The sequence below is a fragment of the Pan paniscus genome, chromosome 4 (assembly GCF_029289425.2).
Source record: "Pan paniscus chromosome 4, NHGRI_mPanPan1-v2.0_pri, whole genome shotgun sequence".
NCBI classification, from domain to species: domain Eukaryota; kingdom Metazoa; phylum Chordata; class Mammalia; order Primates; family Hominidae; genus Pan; species Pan paniscus.
Genome location: NC_073253.2, coordinates 168,026,870 through 168,044,976, shown reverse-complemented (window position 1 = coordinate 168,044,976; position 18,107 = coordinate 168,026,870). Strand labels below are relative to the sequence as shown.

Below are 18,107 nucleotides of genomic sequence, written 5' to 3'. Positions count from 1 at the left end.
TGTTTTTACTCTATTAAGTCTTGCAACTACACACTCTTCTGGTCTGTGTTTGTTCCGGCTCAAGCTGAGCTTTAGCTCGTGGTGCTGATCGCAGTCGTCACAGACCCACCACTGACTTCCACCCCTCTGGATCCGGCAGGGTGTCCGCTGTGCTTATTCAGCGAGGCTCCCATTGCCGCTCCCGATCGGGCTAGAGGCTGGCCATTGTTCCCGTGTGGCTAAGCGCCCGGGTTTGTCCTAAATGAGCTGCACACTAGTCGCTGGGTTCCACAGTTGTCTTCCGTGACCCACGGCTTCCAATAGAGCTGTAACACTCACCGCATGGCCCAACGTTCCATTCCTTGGAATCCGTGAGGCCAAGAACCCCAGGTCTAAGAACAAAGACCCGCTGGTAACAGGCCCGAGGAGGATCGGCCTCCCCACAGCCAAATGCTCTGCCTGGCCTTCAGCACCCAATTTCCACCCCAGCTGTAATGTGCAACTCTGGAGAGCTGTTGAGTAATGAAATTGCTGGGTGATTAACACACAGTCAACTAAGGAGAGCCTGGGCTTCTCTTCCCAGCCAGGAAGCCGCCTGAGACTCTTCCTTGAAGCAACTCACCTTTCCCACCTGGCGAGGCTGGGCCTCCGCACAGCACTGAGGGATTGTGGGATGATGTCATCCACTGGCAACCCTCTGGAGGTGACCTCAGCCAAGAGCAAAGTGAATCCCGGGTGTGGCGCCAAGGTGAGCTCACCCACAAGGCCCCAAGAAGCCTCTCCCAGGCGTGGGTCCCTGTCTTCCTAACCAGAATAAGCAGAGAACAGGCTCTGCAGGGCTAGAGGGCCACCCAGAACAAGGGGGCGGCGGTGCTGGGCAGGGACGGCCTGAGGAGCTCTGGCCAGGCTGGTTATGTAAGGCCAGAACTGGCTGCTCCCAGGCTCCTTCCTGGAGGGCCCCAGGCTGTGGGATAAACACAATTCAATCACCTGGGCCGCCTGATGAGGTCAATAAAGCTGCCTTCGTGTCCAAGGCAAATGTTCCAGGACTGCTGGCTTCCTGCCACCCCAGCCAGCGCCACGAGCTCACCCACAACCACCCCACGGCAGGGGCCTGCCAAGGCTAACTAACTTCATTGGCTAGGGCTGAACTGATTTTAAAAGGCCAACGGGCTGCCACAAATCAACCCACCTGGAAGAAAAGGAAATGTTTTTTGTGGATTCATTGTGGTTTGAGGACTTCCATGGGCCTGACTCCCCTGTCACCAGTGTGGGCAGTGGGAAGGCCTATGGAGGCAGTGGCAGACCGGTGTGGGCTCACCTCCTGGCTCTGCCACTGAGGAGCTGGGAGACCTAGGACACACTGCTTCACCTCTCTGAGCCTCAGTTTCCTCATCTGTAAAACTGGAAAAGCTTTCAATCGGTTCGAAAATCAGCAAAATTAATCTATGGCAATGGAAGTCAGAATAATAGTGGTGGGGGCTACTGACTGGGAGGGGCTCAAGGGACCCTTCTTTGGTGATAGAATGTATTATGTCTTCATCAGAGTGATGGTTACGTGTGTAAACACAGGTGAAAATTCATCGGGCCTCTACCTTAATATTTGTATGCTTTGCTGTATGTAAGTTACACATACCTCACTAAAATAAGAAAATAAGAAAGGAAAGGAAGGAGGGAGAGAGGAAAGGAGAGAAAAAGAGGAAAATAAGGATAAAGATTCCGTCTACTTCACAGGGCTGCTGGACGACTGCCAGGTCAAGCTGTTGGCTGCCCCAGGGCAGGAGAGTGAGTGAGTGAGTGTGTGTATGTTAGTGTGAGTCAATGTGTGTGTGTGTGTGTGTATGTGTGAGACTCATCTCTCTCTTGAGGGCCGATTCCACACCCTTCTTGGTAAAGAAAATACAGCAGTGCAGGGGAAGCCTAGGCTACCAGGGTTCGAAGCCTAGGCTACCAGGGTTCGAAGCCTAGGCTACCAGGGTTCGAATCCTGGCTCTGCCACCTCTTGGCTGATTGACTTGGGCAAGGGGCTTTCCATCCATCAGTTTCCCCAGATGTAAAATGGGGACAATCATACGGGTTGCTATGGGGTTGCTGAGAAGATCAAATGAGAACAAGAGCAATGCTAAGTGTGGTCTTAGTAAACAGTAAGTGCTCAATAAATGTCCACGGTTTTTATCATTATTATTAATATCGATGCTCAAGGAGTTGATCCAGTGTTTAATAAGGGTACTGTTCTCCCTTCACGTCGATGAAACCAGGCTCAGAGGAGCACAGCTGGCTGGCCAAGATCATAGGACCAAGAGGAGGCAGAGGCAGGATCCGAGCCCAGGGACAGGGGGCCCAGAGCCCATGCTCTTTCCAAGGCATTGCACTGCCTGGATGGGATGGGAATCGGTGAAAAGCTGAGGGGCCGGTGGCCCTCAGTGGACGTGTGATGCAGGCATCCTAGTCCTTTTTCATAATCTTCAGGTGTGCCCCCTCCCACCAGGGCCCAGGTGCCTGCAGGGTACAGGGGTGCTTAGGGGTCCAGTGGCGTCTGTCCCACAAGCCTCTCCCACTCCCATCAACACCCCCAGGACGAGGGCTCCCTGAGCCTCAGCACAGAGCGTGTGCTCACAAACTTCGGTGGAATGAGCCTGAGTGGAGGAGGGAGTCCTCAGCAGCACTCCCAGGATGCAGGGAAGGCACGCGCTGGTGGAGCAGTCGGGAGCACATTCCAGGTGGGGGACGCCAGATGGCGTCAGGGAGTCAGGCGAGTGCGTGGGAGGGTGGGGGGTGTGGGTGGACAGTGGCCTTGTAGGGAGAGGTACGCAAGGGCCTGGGGAGGTGTGGGTGGGGGGAGTGTAAATGGAATGTGGTGGAGGGCCTTGAAATTCTAGTCTGAGGCATGAGTTCGATGACATCTATACAAAACAATTTTATTTGCTTTTTGAAGAGCCCTTAAATAGTTCAGATTCCTGCCTGAAGTCTCTGACCTCTATGCTTCAAAATTTGATCGAATGGAAACTTAGGCGGCGGTGAGGCCTGCCGCAAGGGCTTGGGGTGGGGTGGAGGGAGGGATGGAGATTCTGCAAGCACGCGCTCCGGAACCTTGAGTTTCAAATCCTGAGTCGTCCAGGTAGAAGTATGTGCATCTATTACCAACCAGGTGGATGTCTAAAATACATCCCTCGACAGCCAGTCACCGGGTTCTGCCCACCCCTGCTCCAAAGCCAAAGTCCCAGCACCCTCGGCCCCTCTGACTTGGGTCATCCCCCAGCTCCCACCAGGGCTTTGGCCTCTGGGTGGCCCCACACCAAACCCATCTTCACAAGGGGTGAGCTGTCTGAGACATAAACCCGTCACTCCACACTCAGACGCCCTCAGGCCTCTTATTGCTAAGAGCAATGTCCTTCATGCTCCTTAATGGGATGCCTGGGGCCCTCTACCCAGCCTGGCTCACAACCCAGGCTCAAGGCAGGCAACCTGGAGACTTCCAGCTCCTCCTCCTGGTTAAGCCACTGCTCCCCACTCCGGGCCTCCTACGGGGAGCCTGTGAGAACACCGTGACCTCCAGGTGACCTCCAACTCCCACCTCCCAGGCTTCCATCTGCCTGTTTGGCCACCTCACCCTAGAAGGGTGCACCCAAGTCCTCCAGTCAACCATTCTGATCAAAAAGCAGTGGCTCCCATGAGGCTGGGGCCCTGAAACGCTGGGGCCAGGGAAGTGGGGTACAACAGAGGGGAGGTGCTGAGTCTGGGCTTTAGCATCACAGACCCGTGTTTGACTCCAGTTACACCACTTACTGCTTCATGTGGTTTTGGCCGCCTGGTGCCTCAGTTTCCCCAGCTGTAACATGGGGTGAACAGTAGTAGTTGCCTCAAGGGGTTCTGCGATGACCAATGAGATGACCATCATGAAGTGCTGACCTGCCGGGGGCAGCCTGCACGCCTATAATCCCAGCACTTTGGGAGGCCAAGGTGGGAGAATTGCTTGAGCCCAGAAGTTTGAGACCAGCCTGGGTAACATACAGGGAGACCCCTGTCTCTACAAAGAATTAAAAAATTAGCCAGGCATGGTGGCTCATGCCTGTAGTCCCAGCTACTCGGGAGGCTGAGGCAGAAGGATCGCCCTGGAGGTCGAGGCTACATTAAGCCATAATTGAGCCACTGCCCTCCAGCCCGGGCAACAGAATGAGGCCCTGTTTCAAAAAACAAACAAAAAATAAAAATAAAAATAAAGTGCTGACCTAGGTGTTGGCATGCACACGATAAATCCATGAGTTATAGTATGGAAGGTACCATGAGTTATATTACATTATAAACTATCAATGGAGAGTTCCAGTTACTATATTTTATTAGTATAAATCCTCATGAGGTTAATAATTATTCAGAGCAGTCAGAGACTGGGCAGTCAGAGGCTGGAACATTCTGTGGCCAGGTTGCCTGAGGAGGGGCCTGCTCCCTGAAAACACGGAGTTTCAGAACACTCTGTGGGGCCTCTTTCCCAAGGATAATTAACGGCCTGTCCAAAGCCAGGTTGGAGCCCAACCACCCAAACAAATGTGCCTCCCCCTCACCCCCCACCAGGCCCAGGCCAGAATAAGCGTCTTATGTCACTGATAACCACAGGCTGGGGCTGGAGCCATGTTGACCCAACCAACGGTGACCTCATTTCCTTAAGTTACAATCTCATGGTGGCGGGAGGGGGCACTGACCCCACTGTGGCCACAAACCTGCCACAGAGGGCCAGCCACCCAGAAAACGAGAACCGTGACCTTCAGTTGTTCCCAAACCTGTAGGGCTTCCTGGGGGTCACAAGCTTCTGACAACTGGAAGACCCCAAAGATGTGATGCTTTCTCCTCTCGATTGCTCTGTAAGTCTTAGGGCTCATCCTGCGGAGGCCCTTCGGGCAACTCCTATACCTTAGTAAGGAGGGAAGGGGACATTAGGGTCACTGCATCTTCATAGCTGGAGCATCTGGCCTCAGCTCCGGACAGATCTCTCTATTCATCTCTGCCTCCCTCCCTCTCTCCAGCCGCTGACTTAGCACAGGGTTGGACTCAAGGCAAATGCTCAAAAAATGTCCTCATGTTTTGTTTTTTTTTTTTTTGAGATAGGGTCTCGCTCTGTCTCCCAGGCTGGAGTGCCGTGGCGCAATCATGGCTCACTGCAGCCTGGATCTCTTGAGCTCAAGTGATCCTCCCACCTCAGCCTCCCAAGTAGCTGGGACTACAGGTGTGTGTGTCCACGGCCAACTAATGTTTTTAAAATTTTTTTGCAGAGACAGGATCTCACTGTGTTGTCCAGGCTGGTCTCCAACTCCTGGGCTCAAGTGATCCTCTGGCCTTGGCTTTTCAAAGTGCTGGGATTACAGGTGTGAGCCACTGCGCCTGGCCCCCTTCCTCCCCTCATCCCTAAGCTTTGTACCTCTCCAGGGACTCGGTGGGATCAGAGCATCCGGGGTGCCGCTGGGAGAGAGGGAGAGGAAGTCCTGGCACAGGAGAATGGGGAGCAGTGGGAACACACTGTGCTCTTCAGAAAGAAGCAGCCCTGCCCTTGGGAAGCTGCATGAGTTGTCTGGGCTTGCTGGAAGGGCCCTTCCCCAGTGCTCCCGGGCATTCTGCGGGTGGGGCCCCACCTGCTCGAGCCTCAAGCTGTGACGTCAAAACTCACTTGTTGGCAGCCCATTGCCTCAGTGCCCCACCTCATGTGGGATGAGCTGGGAATGCCACCCCACACGCTGTCAGCCGCAGGCAAGAGAGGCGTCTTCTTAACTCAAAGCGGAAGAGGGGACAAGGAATTCACATTCCCTGAGTACTTATATGCCTGGTGCGGAGCGGCCTTAAAACCTTTTTAGAGTTAGATGCAGACTATGTAGGAAATGAATAAATGCACGAAGAGATACGGACCTTATGATATTAAAGTATAGCCGGCACTATATTAAGTTAGCTTTCAGCTAAATAATCTTGTTTGATCCTCATAAAATGTCATGTACCTGCAGCCATCTCGTTTTCTACCTCCTGCCCTGCTTTAGTTCTTGTCTTTGGAGTACTTGCCCCTGATCGATATAGTCTAGTTTTGTTTGCTTGTTGACTGTGTCTACCACTGGCGTTTTCAGCTCCTCCATGTGTGGAGCCACAGAGCAGTGAGTGTGCAGGTCCATTCCTGGGCTCCACGAGCTCATCATCAAGAAGCGAGTCCCAGGCCGGGCGCAGTGGCTTACGCCTGTAATCCCAGCCTGGGATTACAGGCTGAGGCGGGTGGATCATTTGAGGTCAGGAGTTCGAGACCAGCCTCACCAAAATGGTGAAACGCTGCCTCTACTAAAAATACAAAAATTAGCTGGACATGGTGGCGCTCGCCTGTAATTCCAGCTACTCAGGAGGCTAAAGCACGAGAATCTCTTGAACTCGGGAGGCGGAGCTTGCAGTGAGCCGAGATCACGCCACTGCACTACAGCCTGGGCGACAGAGCGAGACTCCGTCTCAAAAAAAAAAAGAAGAAGTAACTCCCAATTCTACCTGGCAGCTCAGAAGGCCTGGCCCCTCTCCGTCCTGCCTGCTCTACCTCCTACCCTCTCCGCTTGCTCACTTTGACCTGGCTGATTGGCCTTCTTCCTGCCTTCACATACACCAGGTCATCCCTGCCTGAGGCCCTTTGCACCTGCTGGTGTCCTGCCCACAGCACATAAAGCCACCTGCCTGGTGCCTGGTCTCAGCAGATGACACATGTGTGCCTCTGTCACCTTGCTCAGAACATGACAGGCCTGCCAAGCCAAGCAGGTCCCCTCCTAGAGGGTGGGGTACAGCCTGCAGAGGCCAGTGGGTGCCTGGCATACAACAGGTACCTCATAACATCAGCAAGTCTCAACCTCTTGCCGCTCTCCCTGCTTCGAGCTCTGATTCATGATAGGGTGATCCTAAGATGTCCAGTGACTGAGTTGTACAGAGGGGAAGATGCTTGACTTGGACATGGCCATCTCCCATTAGAGGCCTGGGGGGAATAAAAGCCCTTCTTCGAACCCTGCATGGCCACAGGGTCATGTCTTGGGAAGCAGACCAACCTCTCCCAGAGCTGGAAGGGAGCTCTGACTCTGGTCTACTCTCCTTCATTTGGCTACCAATACTGAGACCCAGAGGGGTTCGGCAACTTGCATAGGGTCACACAGCAAAGTAGTAATTAAGCAGAGACCTGGCCCTGGGTCTCCCAATGCCTTATCTTGTACTCTTCCCACCACTGTAAAAGGTCCCCTTGGCTTTGGCACCATCAGGGTTAAAACAGGATCAGAGTGACCAGGAAAGGCAAACTCTCCCATGCCAGGGGAGGGCTGAAAGGTATACCCAGAAACAAGGTGAGACCAGCCCTCCTGTCTCATAGGCCTTTCAGTGTGCCAGTCAAACACACGTGGGCTAGGGAGACAGGCAGGGCTGGGAGCCAGCTCCTAACTGTATGGCTGTGGGCAGGTCCCTCCACCTCCCTGGGCCTCAATTTCCTCTTTGTAAAGAGGGGGCAGCTCCCTCCTGAGGCTGTTTGAGAACTAAAGGTGGTAATGCTTGTATAATGAGAGTCTTCTTGGGCTAAGCAGCTATGTATTTAGTTTCCTATTGTCTTGTGGCTGAGTGGAGGCAAAGGAAACCAAGAAATCCCATTAGTGAAAAAGAAAATTCCAGTGCTGAGCAGGAGAGTGGGTGGCCAGGGCCCAGCTCCGTGATGACTTTCCGGGCTGTAAACACAGAAATGAAGAGGCTTTGAAGCCTCAAGCCAGTGCCAAAGGCAGGAAGCTCCTGGGTCTAATTCCATCACAGAGGGGCGTCCGATGAGGTCGTGACTGCATAATTCTAATGGCATTCTGTTACACACACCCCAGAGCGTTTACTAGGTTATCCAGACAACAGATAATTCTAGGAATCAGGAATGGATTAACTCTGCGTCAGCCACTGCCAGGAAGCCTGCACCGATTCCTCACCAAGTGTGGGCCTGAGAAATGGGAAGGGGGTTAGTCCAGGGGGCCGGGCGCTGATGTCAGCAACCTCGCCCCCTCCGGTAGGAAGCTGTACCCATTAGTTTCACTGAACTCTTCGGCTCTCACATCAAATGACCCTGTGATGATTCAGAGGGAAAAAAAGCCCACTGGCCAAACAAAGGGATGGCAGAGATGAGCAAATTATTCCTGTTCATCTTTGAGCCCAGGAGAACCCCCACGGAATGGAACCAAAATGTTCCCTTCAGCTTTAACAAGGCAATATTCACTTTTGCTCTCACTTTAAAGTCCTTTTAAGAAACAGAAGAGCAACCGATGCCACAGGCTTGGAGACAGAAGTTGGAAGGTTTGGAACTTGCTCTCCTTTTTAAGACTCCTCTCTCTCTCTTTTTTTTTTGAAACAGGGTCTTGCTTTGTCACTCAGGCTGGAGTGCAGTGGCGCACTCTTGGTTCACTGCAACCTCTGCCTCCCAGGGTCAAGCAATTCTCCTGCCTCAGCCTCCCCAGTAGCTGGGATTATAGGTGCCCGCCACCACGCCCAGCTAATTTTTGTATTTTTAGTGTAGACAGGGTATCAGCATGTTGGCCAGGCTGGTCTCCAACTCCTGACCTCAGGTGATCCGCCCGCCTCGGCCTCCCAGAGTGTTGGGATTACAGGTGTGAGGCACCAAACCTGGCCAAAGACCCCTCCCTCTTCTTGTCTGGGGTCCCAGAACATCCTGGAATGCCCCATCGGGAAAGTATGACTTACACTTCTGTCGTTATAAATCCGGTGAGCTCCGAGAGGAAGAGGAAGAGGATGAAGAGGCAGCAGCAGATGGAGACTGGAAGAAACAACAGAAATGCAAACTGTTAAGGGTGGTGGGCACTGACGAAGGGAGACCAGCCTACAGGGAAGAGGAAAGAGGCCCCAGGACAAGGGTGTGGGGGTGTGCCCACAGACCCTCCAGAGCCCCTTCTGACTGGAGCCTCAATATGAAGCAGCCCCACCCCCTGCCTTTGGGGTACTGGTCTGGCCTCCAGGTGTGGATCAACCTGCCGACATGAGCAATCCTCCTGGGGCTGGCCCCGCTTCCTTCCAGGAGAGCTCTTTAATGCAGAGGCCAGCCAAAAGTAGAGGCTGCAAACCGGTGGCCCACAAATGTGTTCTGTTTGGCTCGAGTGACAACATATTTCACAATCTGGAGTCCACCTTGAACAGTCAGCAGATTTCACATAAAAGGCCAGCGTTCTGGCTTCTCCAGAACATCTCACCCTTGTTCCCACAGAGGGTCCAAGCCCATGAGTTTGCCACACGCCCCACCACTCCCTTCTGCCTCTCTGGTTCTGAGGCTGAGGCAGAGTCTGTGGCTGTTTCTCACCACCCTCTGTGGTGCCATCCACACGGTGCCCCTGTCCTTAGAAGGGGCTATAGACAGCGGTGCTTCAAGAGAAGAAATAATTCTTTATGGAAGTGAAGAATGGTCCAATATGCTTATTATTTCTTTACTTTTGAGACTCTGTTGCCCAGGCTGGAGTGCAGTGGCGCAATCTCGGCTCACTGCAACTTCCACCTCCTGGGTTCAAACGATTCTTCTGCCTCAGCCTCCCAAGTAGCTGGGATTACAGGTGCCTGCTACGACACCCAGCTAATTTTTTTATTTTTAGTAGAGACGGGGTTTCACCATGTTGGCCGGGCTGGTCTTGAACTCCTGATCTCAAGTGAACCGCCCGCCTCAGCCTCCCAAAGTGCTGGGATTACAGGCGTGAGCCACTACACCCGGCTGGTCCAATATGTTTAAAATGCAGAGTGTAGAACAGAGTTCTGGGGTCGGCCATGTGTTATCTTTCTCTCATCTGCCTGGCACCTAAAGACACTGGGGTTTGTGGACCTTGGAGTCACTCCTTGGGGGCAGGACATAACAAGTGCCCCAGAGGCCGGCCCTCAACTCCACTCACCAGCCCCATCTCCTGACACTCCCCACAATGTCTAACCACCCACCCACAGCGAGCGGCATGCTATTCCCTAAATATGCCTTTCATTTCTGCTCCTTTGCCTGGACTCATCATCCCTCCTCCTCCATGGTTATCCTCTCTGCTTGCTGAACTCCTACTCATCTTCCCAGGCCCGACTCAAATGTCCCTTTTGATGGGAAGCTTCCCCTACTCCCAGAGGTGGAGCTGGTCACTCTTTCGTCTGTGTTCCCAGCCTCTACTTGAACATGTCCCACATTTTATCGGTTATCTGTGGCTGTTTCTCCCACTAGACTGATATCCAGAAAGACAAATACTCTGGAGTTCCAGTGCCTGGCCTGGGGCTGGGGACTAACAGGTATTGTGTACGGCAGAGAGTCAGCTCCCAGGATACAAAATGAGGGCTGAATACGCCACACCTGAGTTTATCCCAGAGGCACTTAGTGGGCAAGGGCTCACTCAGGACCACGCTGGGGCCCCACTGCTCCCGGGCATTCTGCGGGTGGGGCCCCACCTGCTCGAGCCTCAAGCTGTGACGTCAAAACTCACTTGTTGGCAGCCCATTGCCTCAGTGCCCCACCTCATGTGGGATGAGCTGGGAATGCCACCCCACACGCTGTCAGCCGCAGGCAAGAGAGGCGTCTTCTTAACTCAAAGCGGAAGAGGGGACAAGGAATTCACATTCCCTGAGTACTTATATGCCTGGTGCGGAGCGGCCTTAAAACCTTTTTAGAGTTAGATGCAGACTATGTAGGAAATGAATAAATGCACGAAGAGATATGGACCTTATGATATTAAAGTGAAGCCGGCACTATATTAAGTTAGCTTTCAGCTAAATAATCTTGTTTGATCCTCATAAAATATCATGTACCTGCAGCCATCTCATTTTCTACCGCCTGCCCTGCTTTAGTTCTTGTCTGCTCACTGGCCCTAAGTGAGTTACTTAACCTCTTTGTGCCTCCACTTCCTCACCTGCTCACCTGTAAATGGCAGCAATGGTAGTACCTGCCTTATAGGGCTTCTCTGAGGATCTCAACAACACAAGGATTGAGCTTGAAACAGAGCCCGGCAGGTAATAATTACCTGAGCGTCAGCTCATGAGTAGGACTTACATCAGAGAGATGTGGGAAGGGTTTGGTGATCTGGGGAAAGTGATTCAACACATTGGTTGACCCTTAGTTTCCTGCAAAGAAGACTTCCCAATCCCTCTTGCTGATTCTGCTGCATTCTCCGCAGCCTGCACCTGGACTGGCAGAGCCAGCGTCACGGATGTGACAGCCAGTTATCTCTATTATTTTTCTTAGTCTGTATCTATTTACATATATCGATCTGCCTATCTACCTATCTAAAACAAACAGCCAAACATTGATCGACTGATCGATCTATCTTCAAAGCAAATAGCCATCTAACTGTCTTCAAAACAAACAGCCAAAGATGCATTCTGAGGGAAGGGGGAAGAAAGAGAGTGTTTGCTGGGCACTTACTATGTGCCCTGTTGTGACTGCATTAACAGATGTCCTGTCACCTCACACTCCCACCGCCTTGAGGGGGGCGGTGCCCATGTTAAGGGTGTGGAAATGGAGGCACAGTGAGACAAGGAGGCTGGTCCATGGCTTCACTGTGTGGGGGCAGGAGAGGCAGGACTGGAAGCCATATGTTTTAGAGGCAAAGCCCTGAGAAAAGGAACCTCAAGAACTTAGGCTCCGAGTGAAGGGCAGGATGTCCCCAGACTGCTCACTGAGTCTCTCCAACCACCCTGAGACATGGGGGATACTAGAATTACTCCCAATTTCTCCCAAACTTTCAAAAAGTTGGCCGGGCGCGGTAGCTCATGCCTGTAACCCCAGCACTTTGGGAGGCTGAGGCGGGCGGATCACGAAGTCAAGAGTTCGAGACCAGCCTGACCAACACGGTGAAACCCCGTCCCTACTAAAAATACAAAAATTAGCCGGGTGTTGTGGCAGGCGCCTGTAGTCCCAGCTACTCCAGAGGCTGAGGCAGGAGAATCACTTGAACCCAGGAGGCAGAGGTTGCAGTGAGCCGAGATCGTGCCACTGCACTCCAGCCTGGGTAAAAGGCAAGACTCCGTCTCAAAAAAAAAAAAAAAAAAAAAAGTTGTACCGGGGAAGCATTCAAAGGTTTTACTTAAAAAAAAAAAAAAAAAGTATCATTAGCACCATAAGACAAGAGTGAGAAAAAAAATTTTTTTAAAGAAAAAAATAGTTAACAATGCGTATTATAAAGAAAAAAAATCCAGCCGTATAAAAAAAGTGAGTCTGTCTCTCCTGATCTGCAGCCCCCGATTCCCTGTTACAGTTTCGTGTGTCCATCCATGGACATTTAAATATATATATCCCCCTAAGCGAACAGCAGCGTAATGAGCACACTCTTTTCCACCGTGCTTTGCTCACTCAGCAATCTATGTTGAAACAGGTTCCACGTCAGTTTACCGAGTGGCCGTGTTTTCCTTCATTTTCGAACGGCAGAGAGATAAATTTCAAATTGTTTTCTCCAGCTGCTGAACAAATCCACTGGAAGAGATCAGCTATCAATCCAAATTTCCTGGCTCCTGTTCTTCCCTTTCTCACCCGCAAACTGAGGCTATTAAACCTCTTGGAAAACTGAGCAGGCAAAACATCTTTGCTTTGGAAGCTTGCAACTTTCTGACCAGGATCATATAGGACCCACATTTCAGAATCTTTTACACCCTCCTCCCCCAAGCCCTGACAACCCATTGGATGCTGTAATGATGAACAGGCACAAAACAGGGAGTGTTGCCGGGCATGGTGGCTCATGCCTATAATCCCAGCACTTTGGGAGGCTGAGGCAGATGGATCACTTGAGGTCAGGAGTTTGAGAACAGCCTGGCCAACACGGTGAAAACCCATCTCTACTAAAAATACAAAAATTAGCCAGGTGCGGTGGCAGGCGCCTGTAATCCCAACCACTTGGGAGGCTGAGACAGGAGAACCACTTGAATCCGAGAGGCGGAGGTTGCAGTGAGCCGAGATCACACCATTGCACTTCAGGCTGGGCAACAAGAGTGAAATTCTGTCTCAAAAAAACAAAACAAAACAGGATGTGTTTATGAAGGTCGGTGCTAACTTGGATGGGTTCAGGTCTCCTAGCTACTTTCCGTGTTCATGCTTGTAGACGTGTGTCCCAGGGTTCTAATTCTATCCACACCAGAGCCGGGGGGATGGGATGGAAAGGCCTCCTGAAATCTGTGTGCTTTTTCAAGGCTCGGACTAAGCCTGGTCAGCCCAGCAGGTGGACACAATAAGTGCTAAGTCTACTCAGCAGAGACTCAAGTGGTCCAAAGGTCCCGATCACACACATTCATGGCGTGTGTTACCCTTACCCCAGACAGAGGAGGAGGACAGAGACCAGGTCACAATGCCACTGTGGCCTCAGAGACTAGCACAGTGCCTGGCTCAGAGAAGGTATAAAATAAATATTTATTGAATGAATGAATAAAAAACACAACAGGAGGTAAAAACTGTTTCAACCAGAAAGGCCTTCTGATACTGAAGGCTTGATGAAGGTTTTTCAGTCCATGTTTGGGCAAGACTCTAAGGCTCTCTAACTCCAGACTTCTTCTGAAACTGACTCAGGCATCGGACAGTAGGAATGTGACCCCAGGAGAAGGCTTGACGGTAGGAAACCTGGTGCGGCCAGCCAAAGGGGGCACCGGACCTGAGACCCAAGGCTCCGAGAGGCCAAGGAGTTTGTCCAAGGTCACACAGTCACGTAAGTGGAGGAGGCAAAATTTAAACCCTGAGCTGTAAGTCTCCAATGCCCTGATCTTTCCTTCAGTTATTAATAGCACCCATCACAAAGTAATGAAATGGTGTGTGTCCAAGTCAGCCCGCCCTGCCCAGTCGTGTGCTCCTCAAGGACAAAGATGGAAGCCCCGTTCATCAGCACAGTCCCAGGGCTTGGCATGGCGCCTGGCCCAAGGACCTGGTTAATAAATATTTATTCACTAAATGGTAGCTAAGGGCTGGCTTCCTATGCCTCACGCCTTTCCTCTTGTGTAAGGAAATCTGCTGTCTCCTGTGCTGTGGCTGAAACTGTCTATCAGACCATGTCCCTGGAGGGCCCTTTGGCAGGACCTTGTAAGTTTCAAAAAAAAAAAAAAACACATACTCTTTAACCCAGTAATTCTTCTTCTAGGGAAGTTACCTTACAGAAATAACTGTACAAGGATACAAAAAGATATGGACAAGGATGTCCAACAAACCAGAATGGGGAATGTCTACCCTCAGGGGCTGGCCACAGGCCCCGTAGGTCAGCCAGATAACAGAATGTGACACAGCTGGAAAGAAGAATGTGGTGGCTGTTTATCCGCTGGCAGGAAAGGTGCCCAGGATGTATCAGCAGAAGAAAGGCAGGGGAAGAACAGTGTGCAGAGTATGCTCCCTTTTGTGTTTCAAACAGTGATATAGGTATATCAAAGCCTAAATAGGCCAGGTGCAGTGGCTCATGCCTGGAATCCCAGCACTTTGGGAGGCCGAGGCAGGCGGATCACTTGAGGTCAGGAGTTCGAGACCAGCCTGGCCAACATGGTGAAGCCTCGTCTCTACTAAAAATACAAAAATTAGCTTGGCATGGTGGTGGGCGTCGGTAGTCCCAGCTACTCGGGGAGGCTGAGGCACAAGAATTGCTTGAACCCGGGAGGCAGAAGTTGCAGTGAACCAAGATCCCGCCACTGTACTCCAGCCTGGGGGACAGAGCGAGACTCCACCTCAAAAAAAAAAACAGCCTAAATATATTTTTAAAAACTCTAGAAAAATACACACCTGACTGTTAAACATACCAGACAAGGGAGAGACTGCAGAGATGGAGAAGAGGGAAGAGGATGGAGCCACTGGTGGACGGTAGGAATGGGGCAGGAAGCCTTATTTGATTTTTTTGGATCAGGTTCATAAACTACCAAGGCTCTTTCCTCTCATGGTCCCCTCCATATCCTTTCCTAGGGGGTCAAGGCACAAAGCTGCACAGCTTCTCAGGCCACAGGCCCTCATGGGTTGCAGGCTCCGTGAGGACAGTGAGAAGAAAAGGAGAGTCATCCATGCACTGAGGGGTTAGTACGTGCCCTGCACAAGACACATCCCGGGACACATTTAATCCCCAGATCAGGAAACTGAGGCTCAGAGAGGGGAGTGACTTGCTCAGTCACACTGCTGCTAAATGGGAGGATGAACCTTGCTCTGCCCGAACACAGAGCCTGTGTGACATGCATCCTGCCACGTGGCTGTGCTGTCCCTTCCTCAGGGCTCTCAAAGGCATCTTGCAGTTTCAACAAGCCCAGCCGGATCCCCAAGGTCCTCCCCCAACTGAGAATGGCCTGACCTGGGAGAAGTGGACTCCAATATGACCGACTGCCCGGCCCAGGACCCTGCTCAGGCAGCAGGGCTGGGACCATCAGGGGGGCAGTTCCCTCTCCCACACCAGGCACTAGGGGGGCTTGTGGGGTGCAAGGAGGCCCACCTGAGTATGAGTCGTGGCTCCATCTTCTGTGAGCTGTGAAATTTCAGCTCACCTCTCTCAGCTCATTTTCTCATTGGGAAAATGAGGCGAAAGCATCCCGTTTGCAAGGTGGCTTTGGTTTGTTTTTAAAACTTTTTACTGTAGAATAATCATAGATGCAAAGGTAGTACAGACAGTTCCCATACGCCCTTCACTGGGCTTCCCCTTATGTTAGCATCTTACATTTGTCAAAATGAAGAATTGAACATTAGTACAGTACCATGAACTTGGCTACGGACTTTATTTGGGCTTCACCAGTTTTCCCACAAACTCCAGATTTCTATTCCAGGAACTGATCTGGGAGTCCACTTTGCATTTTCATCCTGGGTCCTTAGTCTCTTATCAGTGACAGTTCCTCGGTCTTCTGTGTTTTTCAAGGCCTTGCCACGTTTGAAGAGTACTGGCCAAGTATCCTATAGAATGTCCCCTGACCTGGGATTGTGAGTTTTCCTATGATTAGACTGAACTGTGGTTTTTTGGTACGATCCCATGGAGGCAAGATGCCTCCATGCATCCTATCAGGGGCTCACGATATGCACGTGGCTTATCACTGGTGATGCCAACCTTTCTCACTTGGTTCCTCACTGGCACTTGCCATATTTCCTCAGTAAAGGCCTTATTTTTCCTTCTCATTCTCTATTCTTTGAAATAGAGTTACTAAGTCCACACTCAAGAGAGGGGAATTAAACTCCACCACCTGGATGGGAGAATAGCTACATACACGTTGAGTATCCCAAATCTGAAAACCCGAAATCCTAAGTGCTCCAAAATTTGAAACGTTTTCAGTGCCAACATGTTGCTCAAAGGAAATGCTCACTGAAGCATTTTGGATTTCAGGTTTTTGGATGTGGGATGCTCAACTGATAAGTATAATGCAAATATTCTAAAATCTGAAATCCAAAATCTGAGACACTTGTCCTAAGCATTTTGGATAAGAGATACTCAGCCTGTATATTATTTGGAATTATTCTGAATGGATTTGTCTCTTCTCCCCCATTTATTGATATCAATTAGGACCCACAGAACTCTTTCTTAATTCTCTGGCTTCTAAGCCAATAATGTCATTATTTATTTTATTACTCAAACTGCCGCAGGCTGACTTTCAAGTTGGCTCCTAGGTCCTGCTGACACCAGGCGCTCCAGGCTCCTCTGTCTTTACCCTGCCTAGCCCTGAAATCAGCCATTTCTCCAAGGAGCCATGGTTCTTTTTATTGAAGAATGGTCTTTAGAACCCAAAATCTGGATGAGATTGTGATTTTTTTTTTTAATGGATAAAAACATGCTTTGGTGGAAAACTCAAATCATTTTTAAGGTATAAAGAGAAAAGTAAATCTCCTTCCTACCCCTGGGCCCAATTCCTCTCCCAGGGGCAGCTACTGTTTTTTTTTAGATGGAGTCTCGCTCTTGTTGCCCAGGCTGAAGTGCAATGGTGTGATCTCGGCTCACTGCAACCTCCACCTCCCTGGTTCAAGCGATTCTCCTGCCTCAGCCTCCTGAGTAGATGGGACTACAGGAATGTACCACCATGCCTGGCTAATTCTGTATTTTTAATAGAGACGGGGTTTCAGCATGTTGGTCAACCTGGTCTCGAACTCCTGATGTCAATTGATCCACCCGCCTTGGCCTCCCAAAGTGTTGGGATTACAGGCATGAGCCACCGCGCCCAGCCTGGCAGCTACTCTTGACAATTTCTTTCATGTCCTTCCAGATGGTGCCTGTGCCTTGCGGGGTTACAGTGAGGATAGAGAGTAAGTGAGGAAATGCTTGAAGGGCCCCCGCAAGATGCTCAGCATTTCTCTCCTCCCTCCTGTCTTTCCTTCTTTCCTCCCTGGCCCAGATGATCTGCACAGAGAGAGCAGGCACAGGCAGTGGAGATGGGGCAGAGGGCATGGCCAGAGGGTGGCTACTCACTAATGGCCCCGGTGTACGTTGGCTGCGTAAGGTCCTTGGGCACCTTCCTGTAGATGTCAAACCTGTGGAGAGCAAATGGAACAGGAGTGAGGTGGGCACAAAGGGTGGGTCTCAAGGCAGCAGGCAGTGGTGCTGGCTCGTGTGACACATGGTTCAACAAACCATGGTTCTTCCCACAGTTTTTCTGCTCTTTCAGGACACTTTCTCCAAGATGCTTCTCTGATGGAACCCCTGCTCCCCACAACACCCTTAGATCACATCCCCTTGTCATCTCTTCTTCATAACATTTTTTTTTTTTTTAAACAGGGTCTCGCTCTGTCACCCAGGCTGGAGTGCAGTTGTGCAATCTTGGCTCACTGCAACCTCTGCCTCCCAGGTTCAAGTGAGTCTCGTGTCTCAGCCTCCCAAGTGGCTGGGACTACGGGCATGTGCCACCATGCCTGGCTAATTTTTGTATTTTTGGTAGAGACGGGGTTTTGCCGTGTTGCCCAGGCTGGTCTCGAACTCCTGAGCTCAAGCGATCTGCCCACCTTGGCCTCCCAAAGTGCTAGGATTACAGGTGTGAACCACCAGATGACCTTCCCACTCATCGGTGGGTCTTCCATCAGAGTGTAACTTCTGCGAGAGCAGGGGCCTAGTTAGGTTTTGTTCCCTGCCACGTTCCCAAACCCTAGCATGGGCCTGGTGCATAGTAGGCACTGGATAATTATGGAATGTATGGAACCCCTGAATCGGGGGTGACTCTGACGCTAGAGGAAGCAAGGAAAC

The 18,107-nt window shown here is 51.2% G+C and overlaps 1 protein-coding gene across 3 annotated transcripts in view; it reads right to left on the bottom strand.

Annotated features, from left to right (window-relative positions):
- The window catches only part of ERGIC1 (endoplasmic reticulum-golgi intermediate compartment 1), a 117,970-nt gene that overhangs the window by 46,252 nt on the left and 53,611 nt on the right, over positions 1 to 18,107 (bottom strand). For all 3 annotated transcript variants that reach the window (XR_010112246.1, XM_003813997.6, XM_063604707.1), the window contains exons 2-3: positions 17,340 to 17,401; positions 8,695 to 8,767 (exon numbers count right to left, since the gene is read on the bottom strand). Coding sequence is in view for 2 of the 3 variants with exons in the window: in XM_003813997.6 (XP_003814045.2) it covers positions 8,695 to 8,767; positions 17,340 to 17,401 (135 nt within the window). In the remaining variant the exon portion in view is untranslated. The remainder of the gene's footprint in view (positions 1 to 8,694; positions 8,768 to 17,339; positions 17,402 to 18,107) is intronic.